The 18,809-nt window shown below is 46.0% G+C and overlaps 1 protein-coding gene across 1 annotated transcript in view; it reads right to left on the reverse strand.

Moving 5' to 3' along the window:
• Positions 1-18,809, reverse strand: part of PLEKHG4 (pleckstrin homology and RhoGEF domain containing G4) — a 164,192-nt gene that overhangs the window by 64,900 nt on the left and 80,483 nt on the right. The window contains exon 10 of the mRNA XM_065416667.1: positions 16,637-16,785. Within this exon, the coding sequence (XP_065272739.1) occupies positions 16,637-16,785 (149 nt within the window). The remainder of the gene's footprint in view (positions 1-16,636; positions 16,786-18,809) is intronic.

The raw sequence follows: 18,809 nt of genomic DNA on the forward strand, positions 1-18,809 counted from the left end.
ATTTTTGAAATACAGTGTTGGCAACCATAGGTCCAACTCCTGTAGATGGGCATGAGCCCCCAAATCCCCCCTCTCTCGCGCTCTCTCTCTCTCTCTCTTTCTCACACACACACACCAGCAAGAGGGACTCTGGCACTTCCAGATGTGCAAGGACTCCATAAACCAGACTATATGAGGGGGGCAGGGAAGAGGCTCAGACCCCCCTAGAGGGGCAAGAGCGCCCCAGATCTGGGCACATGCAGAATGTGGAGCTGACAGGTGCCCTTGTCCCTATTCTCCCCAGGCCTCCTGAAACTCACCCCCACACCTCCCGTCCACTGTCCCACCCTTCACCCCCTAACTCCCAAGCCTCCCTCACCTTAGCCCCCAACCACTCCCCCTCCCCTACCACCCATCCCCATTTATCCGCTCCCCATAACCCCACTCCTCTTGCTGCAGCCCCAAACCTCTAGACCCCCACTCCTGCACCCCCAATCGCCCCTTCTCTCCCAGGAAGCATTCACACGTCTATATTTTTTTACCCAAAGACTTTGAGAGATCCAGGGGGGTTGAGGTTCACTGGAAAATCTGGAGAGTGCAGGGGGTTAGTGTACAATGTTGGGGGGCACTGGCAGAGCTAGGGGTGCATTGGAAGAGCTGGGGGGTCTCATGCCTCTCTTGCCTGAATCCCCACTCTCCCTCAGCTCCCCTACCATCCATCCCCATTTATCCCACTTCCCATAACTCCCTCCACTCCCTACAGCTCAAAACCCCTCTTCACACACTCCTCCGCCCCTAATGCCCCTCCCCTACAAGGAAGCATTCACATGTCTAACTTTCCCCCCTCAAACATTGATTACATTCCCCCCAGAATAAAACTGCCACCCATGACTCACAAACTGTAGCCAGTCACTCAGTCCAAAACGCCTTTTGTCCACGATTAACTGACCCTTAGCTATGATAAATGAGGGTGAGATCGCTGCCATTAATCTCAAGGTGTTGTGTGGTTCATCCAGTGATTGGTACCTCACAGTTTAACAGCACAAGGCAGCAGAAGGAAACAGTGTTTGGGGGGATGCTACTATAATACTCACGGGTCAGACTCAGATTGACTTCGAAATCTCAATGAGATCAATAAAAGAAGCTACATTGGAATAAAACTGGATAAGACAATCTACTTATAGGGATAACTGTACTTCATGTTTGTAAGTGGCTTTACAAGCACTGCCTAGCATGAGAAGACCGGGATCTAGTTCTACATTCATATTAGCTGTTATTTGATTTGCATTGAGCATTGTGTTATCCAGCTGGCTTATGTTCTCCGAGTAAGAATTACTCCTCCTTTAAAAGACTCAGCACAACACACAGATCTAGGGGCCAGTCCTCATTTATAAATCACGTTCCCCAACTTTGCACACGCTCCACATACCCTCTTCTAGACAATCCATTACTTCACACTATATATAGTGACCGTGGCTATACCATTACATCTGTACCAATGTTAGAATAGTTCCCCCAAGGCGAACGGAACGCTCCCAACTCATCCATATGAGCAGCCAGGCCTGTGGGAAGAAGCAGGCTGACCCAGAAGCAACGAGGCAGCAGAACGGGTGTCCAGCATGGACAACACGGGGTTATTTTTTCCATAATATTTTTTTAAAAGTCCATATGTGCAGCATGTAACTAAGTACCCAACACACACCTGGCACAATGCAAATACTGAACAAAAATGAGCCAGAACCTTGAATTCTTCCTCATATAAAACTGTCATTGAATCAATTAGACTTTTGCATGAGCAAGTACATAGTAAGTAAGTAGCAGCAGCGGCAGCAGCTTCTGTTGGCTACCAGCTGGGATTCAGCAGCTTGCCCTTTCTGTCACTTAGGGTGACCAGATGAGGGGAAGAAAATATCGGGACACACGGGGGGGGGGGGGGGGGGGGGGGGGAGGGGCCCGCCGGCTGAGCAAAAACAAAAACAAACAACACAGTGCTGCCAGCGGATATTGGGACAGACACCTGTCACGGAGTGGGGGGGGGACACAAGGCCCTGCACCCCCGGCTTCCTGCGATTCACTATGACTCTCAGCCAGCCAGTAAAGCAGAAGGTTTATTTAGACGACAGGAATACAGTCCAAGACAGGTCTTGCAGGCACAGACAACAGGACCCCCTCAGTTAGGTCCATCTTGGGGTCCCAGGGCACCCTAGCCCCCTTGGGAGGTCAGAGCCCCGTCTGCCTCCCAGCCATGTCACCAGCCAGCTCTGAACTCTCTCCCCAACCTTTGTTCAGTTTCCCGGGCAAAGGTGTCACCTGGCCTCTAACCCCTTCCTGGGTTCTCATGTTACATGCTCAGGTATTCTCCCTCGGTCAGTCTCCCATCCCCCAATGCAGACCATCCTAGCCACACTCCCCTGTCAGCATTCAAAGACCACAGTAAGAACAGTCCCAGTTCGTCACAACACCGAAATATCGGGACGTCTGGTCATCCTACTGTCACTGTAAATCCCGCCATGTATGCTATTTTCCATCTACGGGAATGTTGTCCCATGGGAGAAAGCCACCTTTCAGGACCGTGACGCACTGCCTACCTTCACTACAGAACTGGGGACCCAAGGGGACACCTCAAGGAGCAACCAAAACTTACCTAAAAAGGCCTTGACCTCCTCTGCTGGTCTTTGAGAAGCTCAGGAACTGCAGCCTCCATAACACACCTTTGGAATGTGCTCACCTGGCCTCTAACCCCTTCCTGGGTTCTCATGTTACATGCTCAGGTATTCTCCCTCGGTCAGTCTCCCATCCCCCAATGCAGACCATCCTAGCCACACTCCCCTGTCAGCATTCAAAGACCACAGTAAGAACAGTCCCAGTTCGTCACAACACCGAAATATCGGGACGTCTGGTCACCCTACTGTCACTGTAAATCCCGCCATGTATGCTATTTTCCATCTACGGGAATGTTGTCCCCAATGCAGACCATCCTAGCCACACTCCCCTGTCAGCATTCAAAGACCACAGTAAGAACAGTCCCAGTTCGTCACAACACCGAAATATCGGGACGTCTGGTCACCCTACTGTCACTGTAAATCCCGCCATGTATGCTATTTTCCATCTACGGGAATGTTGTCCCATGGGAGAAAGCCACCTTTCAGGACCGTGACGCACTGCCTACCTTCACTACAGAACTGGGGACCCAAGGGGACACCTCAAGGAGCAACCAAAACTTACCTAAAAAGGCCTTGACCTCCTCTGCTGGTCTTTGAGAAGCTCAGGAACTGCAGCCTCCATAACACACCTTTGGAATGTGCTCAGCGTGCGAATGGCTGTGCACTCCTTTATGTACAGAGCAACAGGGCTTGTTTAACTGTGATGTGAGTGCTTTTCACCAGGCTCAAACCGCCACGTAAACACAGAGAACAGGTTGGACTGTCCGAAAACGACAGCCTGGAGCGAAGGCATGTGTCTGGGTAGAAATGTCGCTGTGCGCGTCTTTGCCCTACACCTCACACACATGGATGAAAACATGGAGCAGTGACCTGCTCACCGGGGAGAGATCAGAACGCATTCTTTCAAGAGAAATTGACCAAATATAACATGACCTCCCTTCATGGATTCTAAAGCCAGAAGGGACCAGTCTGTAATAATAATGGTCAAACCCTGAGGTCCTTAACCAGATTTGCAGAATGCCTGAGGCCATGTACACACAACAAACTTTGGTTGACGCAAGTTACGTAGGTATAAAACTGTCATGGTTAGTATATCACTTGTGCGCAGGCATATCAGGCTGCTTGCGTTGGTGCTACACATACTCACCAGCAGTGTTTGTGCTGATGCAAAGTGCAGTGCACTATGGGTAGGTGTCCCAGTGGGCCACACGCCATCCTCCAGTGCAATGCCTTCTGGGAAATTTTTGCAATGCATTGTGGGGCAGACATGAGCTGCACAGGGGTCAAGTTCCCATCATGCAATTTTCTCCATCCCTATCTCAGCATTTTCACACATTCTTTTTTAAATCCCACAAACCTGTGCAGCACTTTTTGCTGTCCACCATCCCACAGAAGCACAGCGTCTCCACCGTTCTGCACGGTTATCGTGAACATTTCAGAGCCACGGGAAGAACCACAACAAAGAGGGGCAGGACGATTTCTTTGAGGACAGATTGCTAAAGTCATAGCAAAAAAACAATTCCAGGTTGCTGGTGGTGGTCACGGAGCAGCTGCAGACAGTGGAGCGCTGCTTCGGAGAAACGAGCACTGATTGGGAGAATTGGTACAGCAGTGTTACTGCAGCGCTGTACGTATAGACATGGCCTTACTCAGAGTCTTCGCTTACAAGAAGCTAGAACCCTCAATGCCAAGAAGTGTGGATTCTGGCAAACTCAGAGGGGTCAGAGCTCTCTCGGGCCTCAGTCTTCAATGGCAACCATTTTGGGACGGTCAACAACACAATTCAGCTGATCTCAGCCATCATACTGCTGTATAAGCAGAGCAGAGAGGAGGTTCCCAAATTAGTGAAGCTCCAAACCACATAATGTCTTTATAAAATAAAACCAACACCCTGAAACTGCACCTGGAAGTATTGGGAAGCGAGTGCTGCACATGGCGCACAAGAGGTACAATCCCTTTGACCCTCTTAAATAACTCCTATCTCTCCTTGGCACCAGTGCCATTTACACACCTATTTCCTAGGTTTTCAGGACAAGGGACCACTCCTCTGACCTCCTGCGTAGTGCACCCCATGAAACATGGCTGAGTAAGGCGTCTCTAGGGTATATCGTTTAGAAAGACATTCAATTTTGATTTAAAAATTTCAAGTGATGAATACATCATGTCCCAATGGTTAATTACACCTCCCTGAAAAAAGAGAGTCTCATTTGAAGTCTGAATTTGTCTAACTTCAGCTTCCAGCCACTGGCTCCCATTCTGCCTTGGTCTGCTAGATTAAAGAAGCCTCTGCTATCAGAAATCTTCTCCCCATGTAGGATCTGATAGACTTTGATAAATCACCTCTTCTCCTCCTCTTTGATAAACTATACACATTCAGCTCCTTCAGCGACACACGCTCAGGCAGATCTCAAATTCGTGTAGCTTTCCCCTGAACTCCCTCCAATTTTTCAACATTTTTTTGAAGGGTGGACACCAGAACTGGACCCAGTCTCCAGTAATGGTCTCACCAGCATTACAGGTAAAGGTAACACTGCCTCACTGCTGGGTAAGGCACGTGTAGTTAGGGTTAGGGTTCCTATGGGTAGGGCTCCCCGCCCTAGTGCTATGCTTCCTATGAGTAAGGCATTTGGAGTTAGCTTTCCTATGGGCAGGGCCCCTGGAGTTAGGGTTAGGGTTCCTATAGGTAGGGCTCCCCACCCTAGGGTTAGGGTTCCTATGGGGAGGGCACTGGGAGTTAGGATTGGGGTTCCTATGAAAAGGGCTCTTGGAGTTAGGGTCAGGATTCCTAAGCGAAGGGCTCCCCATGCTCGGGTTAGGGTTCCTATGGATAGGAAACATGGATTTAGGGTTAGGGTTCCTATGGGTAGCGCTTCGCGCCCTCAGGTTAGGGTTCCCCTGGGTAGGGCACATAGATTTAGGGTTAGGGTTCCTATGGGTCTGGCTCCCCATCTTAGAGGTAAGGTTCCTATGAGCAGATCAGTTGGACTTCGAGTTAGGGATCCTATGAGAAGGGTTCTTGAAGTTAGGGTTAGGATTCCTATGCGTAGGGCTCCCCGCCGTAGGGTTTCTATGGGTAGGGTTCCCCACCCTAGAGCTAGGGTTCCTATGGATATGGCTCCCCACACGTTGATTGGGGTTCTTATGGTAAGGGCTTCCTGCCCTAGGGTTAGGGTTCCTATGAGAAGGGTTCTTGGAGTTAGGGTTAGAATTTTTATGGGTAGGTCTCCCCACCCTAGGGTTAGGGTTCCTATGGGTAGGGAACATGGAGTTAGGGTTCCTATTGGTAGGGCTTCCTGCCCTAGGGTTAGAGTTCCTATGCATAGGGGACTGGGAGTTAGAATTAGGGTTTCTATGGGTAGGGCACTTGGAGTTAGGGTTATCGTTCCTATGGGTCAGGGGGAGCAGCTAATCTCACTCTGGCTGGTCATATACAAATTAAGGATTGTATGGTTCACAAGAGATGCCCATTTACAATCTTAACAAGATCCCAATCAATAGATGCTAGGGGCTGGAGGAAAAAACAAAAACAGCAGGAGTTCCCCTTTTTAGGAGTACGACAATATATTTTGAAACTATATCTTGGGTACAGATGAAACCTGAGGTATTCAAGAGAAACGTCCAACATAACAAGAGAGACAAGGTGGGTGAGGTAATATCTTCTATTGGACCATCTTCTGTAGGTGAAAGAGACAAGCTGTTGAGCTACACAGAGCTCTTCTTTAGGTCTGACCTGAAGTTGGTCTAATAAAAGATATTACCTCACCCACCTTGTCTCTTTAATGTCCTGGGACCAACATGGCTACCACAACACTGCATACAACATAACAACAAGTTGTGTTCAATAAAGATGAACCTTACTACGTTGTGGGTACATATATATTATCTGTCACGCATTTGACGTAATTCTAAGATAATGTATATACAATATATATCGCACTGATAAATTAGCGCCTCCGGTCATTTTTCTTTATTTAGTTGTATAATTAAAGTGTTACAAGAGTCTCGGTTTAGTCTGGTCACCTTTGCAGTTTTAGTGTGCTGTACTATAAATACTGATATTTTCTTCTCAGTGCATAGACACAGTTGTAGCAACACAGCGGCAAGTTAGTTCAGTGTAAGAAGACTAAAGAGTGTAAACTTGCCCAAGGACAAAAATATAGTGCTCAGTGGAGTTTGTAGCCAACTCAGTGTATAGAAAATTCAGAGAGAAGGTTGCTAAAGAAGAAAAACGTTCCTCAAAAAGTCTTAGAAGCATCTTTTGTTGTGGCCATGCACATTGCAAAATGCAACCCAGCATACCCCATAGAAGACCCTTCTACTTCCAGCAGCAATAGACATACCGGTATATAGCATTATGATTGGGGAACAGCCCTGGCACTGAAAACCATTCCTAGGTCAAATAATGCCATCTGTCAATACATTGATGACATTGCAGAAAACATGCGGGACCCACTGACAGAACTAGTTAAGAAGAGTCAATATTTTGCACTGCAGCATGATGAAGCCACCGACTGGCCAACATGGCTCAGCTTCTGTGTTATGGGACAGTTGTCCAAGCAGGTACAATAGCTGAAGAACTTATATTTAACAGGCCCATTCTTCTCACTGAAATTTTAGGCTGAATCTGAACATGCCAAAAAATCTGATATTTTCAAATGATAGCTTTAAAATCCCAAATTAGATCAGATTCTATAATTAAACCGTATGTGGTCGAATACAGTCACAAAACCATCCAAACTCTGGTAACCCTCTTCAATCTAATGTACTCGGTTGGTTTAAAAAAAAAAAAAGGTATTTGGCTGTGCCACCAAGTTTTAGAATATCTGTAAGGAAGCCGCAGTACTAAAACGTTTGGGCTCTCTGGTGCTAGACTAAATCCCCCACAAACTAAGCAGTGAACTAGAATATTTACCAAAACTAATGTCGCAATGAGTTTGCTCTGAGCTGGTAGGCAAAATAAAACACCTCTTAAATACACAGAATTTACCTGCCAGAGGAGTTCACTTGCTGTTTGAAATGGCACTGAGGAATTTCACGGGCAGTAGCAGGGTCTGCTATTGCAGGCAGAGTCCATCATTTTTATGCTGCTATTATTCATCTACATTATTTGTCTGCTCTTTGGCTAATAGCAACAGCAGGACTAGCTGCGATTCCTAGATTTGCATTTCAACACCAGCCATGCCAAAGCTACTACACCAAAGGATCTGTACAGTAGAACCTGGCGGCTTCCATTGTCCATGCTAATGAGTCTGAGTTTAGTATGCCAAGTATAGCAAGCTGAAATCTTGGGTACAAACACAGAGGTACGGTACTTGCAGCTGAAAACACTGCCCCCCAAGGACTCTATTCAGCAGAAATTACATGCTGGCTACCATGTCACGGAGGGCTACGGAAGATCCCAAGTAGATGCTGCCAGCCTCAGCACTCAGCAGGACACTTTTTTGGGCTGCGAGACCATTATTAGACAAGATTCCCCCATAGGCTGGACTGGGACAGGAATCTTTTCACTTCCTTGATTTGATCCGTGCCTGATTGGCCAAGCCCATCTTCTACACCTGGCCATTATTGGGGCAGGAGGAAGAGCAGGTTTAGGGGTTCCATGTACACTGAAAAGTGAAGAGAGCGCAGATAGCTTTGGCTCCTGATCTGCACTATGTTAGGGGTGGATTAGAGTACAAGGCAGCTGGGGAACATCCAGCAAGGGGACCAACAGACAGCTACACTGCAGTTGTCTATAGGCCTACGTGAAACTTCCAGATTTTGTCTGAAACACAGACTTACATGCCACACCGGGCTCTTCTCAATTAACAACATCTCTTACACTGATGGTGTCGTTGTCAATGTCTGAGACAAGCCACTTACCCTTCAGATTTAGGAACTCCGAATGCTCCAGGTCAGGTCCCCGGCTGTCACATACAGGGAGATTGCTCTACGTGCCATGGAAAGCACAGAACGGTAAACGAGCATGCTAGAGAGGGTGAGGAGGAGGGCAGGGAGCCAAAACTAACAGCTGGGGCATGGGGCAGGGTGGGGATGGCTCATTACTAAAGAATGACTGAAGTGAGGTTTTTTGCAATGTATTTCCAAAAGGTGTTTGTCAGATAATACCCCACTACGGGGAGTACAAGCCTGCTTCCTTTCCAGGCCACCGAGGTGGGCTCCTGCATAGTTTAGTGCATAGGTCACAAACCTGAAAGAAGGCATGAATTAAATGTTTTCCACTGGGTTTGTTTTGCTCTGTATTCCCACTTTATGACTTGAATTTTCTGTCACATTAAGCCACGAGCTAGCAAGGGAAATTAGGCCTTCCGAGCCAGCAAGTGTACTGGGGTTATCCTTCGGAAGAGTTTTGCTTAGTGTGGTTTAGTACAGGTACTGGACAAAGACGGAGCTGGCCTTTCACACACGGCATCCAAATAAGAACGATTGTAAACTGTATCAGTCCTTTCTATGCCTTATCAATGAACGTTATCAAAGGTCACCTGAAAAGCCACACTGCAGTCTGACATGGTTTAGCCACTATGAATACAAGTACTGACTCTCGCCAAGCCAGATTAGAGAAATCGATCATTTCCTCCATTGTTTCGGTTTGATTACGTTGTGTCTTTGACTACGCCTTGTGTACAGTCGGTCTCATTACCTCCCAGCTCCAGCCAATTGCAGCGAGTCACATTCCCCTGTTTCTGTCAGGCTTCCACACAGCAACGGGAGACAGAACAGCATTTTAACTAACAGGAAATTGTGACTCAAGTGACAAAACATTGGCAGGGGGACCCGAGAGTAAAATGTAAAACTGTGTTTAACTCTTTTGTAAAAAATTAGATTTCAAGTCCTTTTAAATACAAAAATTGTCTAATGACTGATAAAATTGTACAATCCACACCCGAAAGTTAGGAAACGCAAAAGCTAAGGTTGTGCACAAGAATGCCCCTGCCCGTGTGTATCTACAAGTCACGGAGCCAAATTCTGCTATTTTGCCCCGGTATAAATCTGCAGCTACTTCACTACTAGTTCTAAAGGTCAAATAGGCATAAGTAGAGGTTACTGACCTTATGCAATGACTGCAGTCTTTTGAACTGTGTCCCACTATGGGTGCTCCACGTAGGATGACCAGACAGCAAATGTGAAAAATCAGGACAGGGGGTGGGGGGGTAAAAGGAGCCTATATAAGGAAGAGACCCAAAAATCAGGATTGTCCCTATAAATTCGGGGTATCTGGTCACCCTAGCTCCACTTCAGGTGCACATGTGGTTTTTCTTCTAGCAGTGCCCATTCAGCCTGCACATGCGCCCTTTGCCTCCTACTGCCAGACACTAAAGCTACACAGGGATGCCTGGGTGAACTGCCCTCGGTTTCTTTTCTATCCAAATGTCTCCGCAGAGAACAGCCCAAAGCAGAGGGGAAGAAAGGGCGGGTATCCTATCAATACACTACCCATAGTCTGAGCAGAAATCATGGATCCCTGGAATCTATCTGCGAAGGAGATGAACAACCTGGGTGATCTTCAAAATTGCTTGGTCCTATCCAAGTAGAAGGCCAGAGCCCTTCTAACACATAGCGTATGCAAACAGGACTCCTACAAAGAGTTGTGTGGCTTCAGGAAAAACACTGGTAGATGAATAGATTGGTTAAGGTAGAACTCCGAAAGAACCTTAGCTAAGAATGTAGGATGTGGGTGTAAAGAAACCTTATCCTTGAAAAATACAGTGAAGGGTGAGGGGGATCTGCTATCACGTCGCCGATCTCCCCAACTCTGTGGGCCGATGAGATGACTACTGCACCTTTTTAAGAGCAGGTTACTTCAGATGATAGTCTGTGCTCCTCTTTTTCGGAGCCCTCTCAGAAGCTGCTAATGACCTCCTCTTCTTAGGGGAAGCCTGAGCCAAAGTGGAAGGGGCACTGGATCTGTCCAGAGACAGATGTATGGTGGGATCCCCTGAGCTGACTCAGAGGCTGGTCGAAGGGAGCGCTCCATCACTAACAGGCTGAGCTTAACTTTCCTGCTCTTCCTTGCCCTCGACTTGAGGGCCAGGCAGAAACTGCACTTCCGGGAGACGTGGGACTCCCCCAAACAATGGACATGCTTAGCGTGGTCGTCACTCACAGGTATAGCCTCTTGGCAGGAGAGGCAGCGTCTGAAGCCTGGCGAGCCAGGCATGCCCTGCCAGGAAGACAAGACTCCTCAAGGAAAAAGAGAGGAGAGAAAAAAAGAAAGAACTGTCCTCTCACTGCTAACACTTACTAAGTAACTATAACTACTACTAACAACTAACTATACTAACAAAACAAACTATAAGTTGACGAAATAGCCAAGGCACGCTCAAGGCAGGCACGCTAGAGCTCTGTCTCAGGCTAAGGTAGCAGAGAAGGAATTGAGGGTGGCTCGCCCGCACATCCCGATATAACCCTGGTGTCCTGCATAAGGAGGCACAGGGCACATGCGCAGGCCGAACAGGCACTGCTAGTGGAAAAATCGCCGACCAAGGGCTTGAGAGGCACATGTACATCTGAAGTGGAGCATCCATAGGGACACTACTCAAAGAACAACCAGCTTTCTTCAAACCCAGTTGGAGTGTATGTCTCAATGGGGTTGGCAATACAAGCCCAGTTTCAGTAAAATTAGTCCTGTAGTTTTAAGACCAGGAGTGTCTACAATCAGCAAACCAGTTTTGAGAACATGCACTCACCAAGCTGGGCATAAATAAGCAGGATGTCTGCAAGGGGCTAAAACTTCCCCTGCCTGTGTGGTGGGTCCCCTAGCAGAAAAACAAGTGAGGTTCCCCCATTTAAAGGGGTGGGGTTCAAACAGTCCACAGGTACAGGATGGGAATGGAGCTGCCTGAATTCTCTGCTCCTCTGCCCTGCAACGGAACACGTAAGGCTTGTGTGCAGCTACTTCAGCCAACACACTATGTGGATTGTAGCTTCAGCAATCACTCTACAGCAGGGGTCTCAAAGTCCTGGCCCGCGGGCCATCTGCGGCCCGAGAACCTCCCCACTGTGGCCTGCGGAGAAGAGACGCAGGCGGCCACGCTGCCAGCAATGTCTGCTGCAGGCACTGTCCCCCGCAGCTCCCATTGGCTGGGGGAGAGGGACAGAGATACGATCACTAGTCGCTGGGCAGAGTCAGCCACGGAGGCAGTGTCACTTTTTTCCACAATGAATATAAACAAGTCAAAATACCGAACACAACTATCTGACGCACACCTTGCTGCAATCCTGAAGGTTTCAACTGCTCAGTCACTGATGCCAAAATCAACAAACTGACTGAACTGAAGCGTTGCCAGGTGTCTGGCAAACACTAAAAACTCTCTGGCAGGCGAAAAATTGATTAAAATTGTATGACAGTTTTATTGGTTCTAAGAAATTCGAAATAAAAAATACAATATAAACATTTTCTTTTCTGAGCACCATCTTCAGTGACGTTATTGGCCCACTGGGAGGATTTGAGGACCGGCACCGGCCTTAAGGTAAATTGAGTTTGAGACCCCTGCTCTACGGTTTGGAGGAGCAGGAGGTCTTCCCTCATCCACAGATGTCAATGCTTAGCCAAGTTTCGCAGGCTGGGCATTGTCATAAGGATCTGGCCCCACTTACTTCAGTAGGCACTGGATCAACCCTTACTGACCAGGCAGAACAAACACCTACTACACATGCTCTGCACGCACTATACAAGCACACAGACCTTTGTCTGGTCAAAGCAGTTTGTTTTCCAAAGCAAACAAAGGGGCTGGTTCTCCAAAAGGGCTCTGCCCACATTACGTTTCAGAGTCAGTCATTTCCCTATAGCTTTGTCTACGTGAGTGTAGTTAGGATTTTTTGTGGGAGAAATATATTTTCCCCACCCTCTGTGAACTCCCAAATGGCTAAACTATCCATATCCAATGCTGCTTTTAGAGAGAGGCCCCTTTGCTTTTTCCCCCCTACTAGTTTGAGCATTTATTTTCTTTGCTAAAGTCTGACGTGTTCCAGTACATGCCAGATAGCATTTTACTAACCCCATTAAAAATTATAAATGGGATATTCTTTTCCCTAAATTTCCCATTGGCTCCATTTCCCTTTCCTTGCTACTCTCTACAGCTCCCATCACTCTACCTGCTCCTCTTCCCCTCTCCACCCCAATCTCCCCCTCTTCCCACAAGCACAAATCTAGGTCCCACGTCCTTCTTCTCCTTACTTCTGAAGGACCAACCCTGGCCCTCTCTCCAAACCCACCTTCTCTCCCTCCTGTCCCCATCCCCACCTCTATCCCTCTCATGCCACCATTCCTAACTTCACACCCTTCTCCCTCCTTGCCCTTGCAGATCCCCTTCTCTTGCTACTCCATCTCCACAAAAATCTCAGCCATCCATGTCCTCTTCATCTCTCTCTCCCTGCAGCTCATTTGCAAAACATTGAATTTCATCTTCCATTTTATCATCCAGTCAAGTGAGATCCCTTGTAACTCTTAGCAGTCAGCTTTGAACGAGGGCTGTCAATTAATCACAGTTAACTCACGCAATTAACTCAAAAAAATTAATCACGATTAAAAAAATTTATCGCGATTAATCGCAGTTTTAATCGCACTGTTAAACAATAGCATACCAATTGAAATTTATCAAATATTTTGGATGTTTTTCTACATTTTCAAATACAACAGAGAATACAAAGTGTACAGTACTCACTATATTATTTTTATTACAAATATTTGCACTGTAAAAATGATAAAAGAAACAGTATTTTTCAATTCACTTCATACAAGTACTGTAGTGCAATCTCTTTATCGTGAAAACTCAACTTACAACTATAGATTTTTCTGGTTACATAACTGCACTCAAAAACAAAACATTGTAAAACTTCAGAGCCTACAAGTCCACTCAGTCCTACTTCTTATTCAGCCAATCGCTAAGACAAACAAGTTTGTTTACATTTATGGGAGATATGCTGCCCGCTTCTTATTTACAATGTCACCTGAAAGTGAGAACAGGCATTCGGATGGCACTTTTGTAGCCGGCATTGCAAGGTATTTACATGCCAGATATGCTAAACATTCGTATGCCCCTTCATGCTTTGGCCACCATTCCAGAGGACATGCTGATGATGCTTGTTACAAAAATATTGCGTTAATTATATTTGTGACTGAAGTCCTTGGGGGAGAATTGTATGTCTCCTGCTCTGTGTTTTACCCGCATTCTGCCACATATTTCATGTTATGGGAGTCTCGGATGATGACCCAGCACGTTGTTCATTTTAAGAATACTTTCACTGCAGATTTGACAAAACGCAAAGAAGGTACCAATGTGAGATTTCTAAAGATAGCTACAGCACTCGACCCAAGATTTAAAAATCTGAAGTGACTTCCAAAATCTGAGAGGGACGAGGTGTGGAGCATGCTTTCAGAAGTCTTAAAAGAGCAACACTCTGATGCGGAAACTAGAAAACCCAAACCACCAAAAAAGAAAATCAACCTTCTGCTGGTGGCTGACTCAGATGATGAAAATGAACGTGCGTTGGTCTGCACTGCTTTGGATCGTTATCGAGCAGAACCCATCATCAGCATGGACGCATGTCCACTGGAATGGTGGTTGAAGCATGAAGGGACATATGACTCTTTAGTGCATCTGGCATGTAAATATTTTGCAATGCTGGCTACAACAGTGCCATGAGAATGTCTGTTCTCACTTTCAGGTGACTTTGTAAACAAGAAGTGGGCAGCATTAGCTCCTGCAAATGTAAATAAACTTGTTTGTCTGAGCGATTGGCTGAACAAGAAGTAGGACTGAGTGGAGTTGTAAGCTCTAAAGTTTTACATTCAAAAATAAAACAATGCAGTTTTTTTGTACATAATTCTACATTTGTAAATTCAACTTTCATGATAAAGAGATTACACTATAGGACTTGTATTAAGTGAATTGAAAAATACTATTTCTTTTATTTTTACAGTGCAAATATTTATAATAAAAAGTAAATATAAAGTGAGCACTGTACACTTTGTATTCTGTGTTGTAATGGATATCAATATATTTGAAAATGTGGAAAACATCCAAAAATATTTATATAAATAGTATTCTATTATTGTTTAACAGTGCGATTAATCACGATTAATTTTTTTAATCGTTTGACAGCCCTACTTTGAACTTAGCTGGTCTTGAGTAATTTTGTATTGTCTGCAAATTTTGCCACCCCACTGTTTACTCCTTTTTCCAGAGTATGTTGACCAGCACTGGTCCCTGTACAGACCCTTGGGGGACACCACTATTTACCTCTCTCCACTGTGAAAACTGGTCATTTATTCCTACCCTTTTAACCAGTTACTGATCCATGAGAGGACCTTCCCTCTTATCCCAGGACTGCTTACTTTGCTTACGAGCCTTTGGTGAGGGACTTTCTCAAAGGCCTTCTGAAAGTCCAAATACACTGTATCCACTGAATCACCCCTGTCCACATGTTTGTTGATCCCCTCAAAGAATTCTGATTAGTGAGGCACAATTTCCCTTTACAAAAGCCAATGATGCCAAGTAACATGATTCCTGCCTCCAATCGCCCCATGATACCAGCCTCCACAGTCCACTTGTTAGATTTTCAAACAAGTACCTTCATGCTTTCTTCTTTGCTGCCCTTCACACCTGGGAGGAGCTCCCATAAACATCCACATAATTAACTCGTTAACATCTTTAAAACTCTCCTTTGTTATGATGCCTACAAAACACTTGGTTAGTATCGTCTCATTGTTTCCTCCCCCATCTGTCCTGTCTGTATCTAGCTGTTGTCTCTCGTCTTTTACTTTAATTGTAAATTCTTGGGGGCAGGAGGCATCCCTTTGTTCTGTGTTTGTACAGCACCTAGCACAACAGAGTCCCGGTCCATGACTTGGGCTCCTAGGTAAGACAGTAATACAGAGAATCTATATGATACGTTTCCAGGACTGTCACTCTGAAGCCTAGAATGTCTATACAGTCAATGTAAAGTATGAAAACAGCACGGTTTGGAGCGCTTTTCCTTCAGAATATCACCCGGTTGTGTCATCACTGGGACTCACGGTCTGTTACCGTCCCATTTTTAAGGTGTCAGCCAGTTTGACTTTACGAATTACACCCGTGCGGTGTACAGCTACAGTAGGGCATGAATCTGTGCCATGCCAAGAGTCCTAGATCACTGTGACATCACAGGCTACTCGACCAATGTCAACCCTTACTCTGCAGCTAATCTGCATGCCACAATTTCACTAGTTGCATGAGGGAGACTGCACAGAGTGGATTGCTTGGCCCAACTGCCATACACGGGGCCACAGCCCAGACTTTCAGCTACTAGTGAACAATAATAATGCCATGCCAGGTATATTGCCATACTGTGCCAAGTACAGTTTCCAGGAGGTAGCCTCTCTTTTGCAAGTGCAAATCTGAGAGAACTGCAACTACTGACATTTGCGCCACAATTGATTTCATGATGCACACAGGCAAGGAACATCCTTTATGGGTGCAAACTGCACCTACAGCCAAGGAGACCAGACCTCAGCGCAGCACAAAATATATCATTATGTATAGGCCAGAAAATCTCTCTCTGTGAAAGAAGCTGTTTTAGTTTAGTTTAGTTTGAAGCTGTATTAATTTAACGTATAAACACTGCTGGCATCACCACTTAAGACAATTTTGTAAGAAATGTGTGGTATGCAGATGAAATCCAAGCCTAATTCTGGGCAGGAGCAGTCCACCCCTGCACAGGAAAGGGTTTGGTTTTAAAATGGAGCTCAGTGTTATCTAGAGGAATCTACCCTGCAGGTCAGTAGGAATTTTAAAGAGACAAGACAGTTCTTGGTATTTGAAAAAAATCAGAAAAAAGCATATTCATCACATTCTTAATTTCTGCTGTTTTCCCCAAACACCCGTCAAAGCGGGAACGCTGCTATTGCACGGGGACTTTTTGCTTGGATCGCTTTTTAATCTTTTCCCACAAACAGTCTCTGTCTGCCTTTGTCTGGCTTCCTCTCCTTCTTCCCTGCCTTCCCAGGGACTCACCTGTAGTCCTCAGTGACAATAACACAGGACTCCTCCTTCCTCAGTCTAGCCAGAAGAGCTCCACCCTCCAGCTGCAGTTTAACCAGCCGCGTGTCATCAAGGACGTTCTTCATTAATTGCCTATAATTCCTCAACAAAACACCGGCCTCCTGAGGAGTTAGAAGAGCAGAGCAAATACAGTTATTTAGCTGTTACAATGTACAGGCATTAGCAGAACAAAGAAAACATACCCTGCCCCAATGGTACATCTCAACCCGACCCTTGAAAAGCCTCCTCTCTAAACGTTAGAGGGGGAAATTCAGTCCTCATTGCCCTTTCCGTCCACAGCCTGTCTGTCCAGGCTGCCAGGAACAATGTGATAGTGGTGTGTTGCTGACAGTGTTCGTTTGATTGATTTGGCTCTAGAAAGAGAAGCCTTCCAGCTCATCCTCATTTTGCTACCCAAAGCCATTGCATGAAAGCCCATCATCTCCAAGTGATGGACCTCACTGCACCCCAAGTACTGGCAACAGGTTCATCTCTGATGGCACATGGTGTTGGTGGATACGCGTGCAGGAGGAGGAAAGATCTGGTACAGCATCTTTCACACTCTCTGCTGGAGGACAGGATGCCTGGCAATAAATTTTAGCTGCTTGCACAATGACAAGGTTACCTAGATTGGTATAACTCATGCGTACCTTGAAAATACATTTTGGGCGTAGTAACAGAAAGCTATCATTGCAGAGTCGTACTGATGTAGGGCTTTCTACAGCTGCAGAATTACACTCGGGAGAAAGAGGGAGACGTTTTCAGAGGGTCCATTTGACCAGCATCAAACCCCACAAGCTCTTGTACAAACAGGACTTAGAAAAGGCTGTCTCCTAGGCAGGATTTTGTAGTTTTAGATGTCAGCCGCCATGACAATAAATCTTGGGAACAAGTGACAGGCGCGGTGCTGTAATTAAAGGCTCTTTGTTTCACATTTGCCTTCTAGCAAGGCCTGATCTTTCCTCACTCCAAACTAGCTTCCATTTGACTGGCATGGTTAATTGAATTTCTAAGCTATTGAACGGTAACTGCAGAGAGAACAATTTGTCCTGTTCTCCTTGCCTTCCTTTTATTGTACTCCCCCCACCCCTGCCGCCCCCTCTCTCTGTCCTTGAAAGCACAGCCTGGAAAGGATATGGACTGTACGGCACTGCTTTCTTTCCCACTGAAATCAATATCTCATCAGTTAACGCCTTTCCTCTGGCCTGGTAGCAGGCTCTTCAGAAAGAGCAATGAGATGACACCCCTCAGAACAATGCCCTCCCCTGAGGGGTTTCTAATAATGACAGCACCAAGGCACTACTTATTTCAGACACATCAGTACTCTCTTTGGACATGAAGATGGTCATCAGAGACTCACTTTACTCAAATGTATCTTCCCTTAACAGCTAGAAATCCCATTACAAACCACACTGGCATCTCATCACAAAGCTGATTGAGTGGAAATCTCCCCCGGCATGGGGACAGGAGAACGATGACAAGGTTACATAGATGGGAGTTATACCAACCAACTCATGGCCAGACACCAGACTGGGTCTGCTTATTGTAACAGGGAAAAGAACAATAAGTATGAGCTTTTAAGCAAAAGTGCATCCAGAGAGGAATGGAAAGAAAGCTAGAAATGAACCGTGGAAAAGCCTTCATGATGCTCCACTGTTGGGTTTCCCGCTTCCTTCCAGGTCCTCTTCCATGGCAGCGTGCAGATCTTCGCCCTTTTTTGCATTTCCTTTTCACAACACTGGATTTTGTCTCTATATGCATCTAGCCTCGCCCACATCTTTTCTGTCCTTCTTGTTCTCTGTAGAAATCTGAGCCCCAGAACAAACATTACAATAGCCAGCTCACTGCTAGAGCGGGAGGGGCCTCGGAGTAGGCCCAGGACGCAGAGAGCTGACCTGTGTCAATGTGACTTTACTTTGATGGTCAATTTAATTGCTCTTTTTAATCCATTTTTCTCTAATCCAGATATGAAGTCCCATCTTCCCAATCTCCATGCAAACACTTAGCCATTCGGACACCAGTTGTTTAACTTTAAGAACTTTGCTTTGCCTAATTTACTGAGAATTTGAGTATTAAAGAACATTTAAAATGCAGCATTTAGCGTGAGCTGCCATTATAGCATTAAAATTTCAGCCTGGCAGCCCCT

The sequence above is a fragment of the Emys orbicularis genome, chromosome 14, assembly GCF_028017835.1.
Source record: "Emys orbicularis isolate rEmyOrb1 chromosome 14, rEmyOrb1.hap1, whole genome shotgun sequence".
Taxonomy (NCBI): Eukaryota; Metazoa; Chordata; order Testudines; family Emydidae; genus Emys; species Emys orbicularis.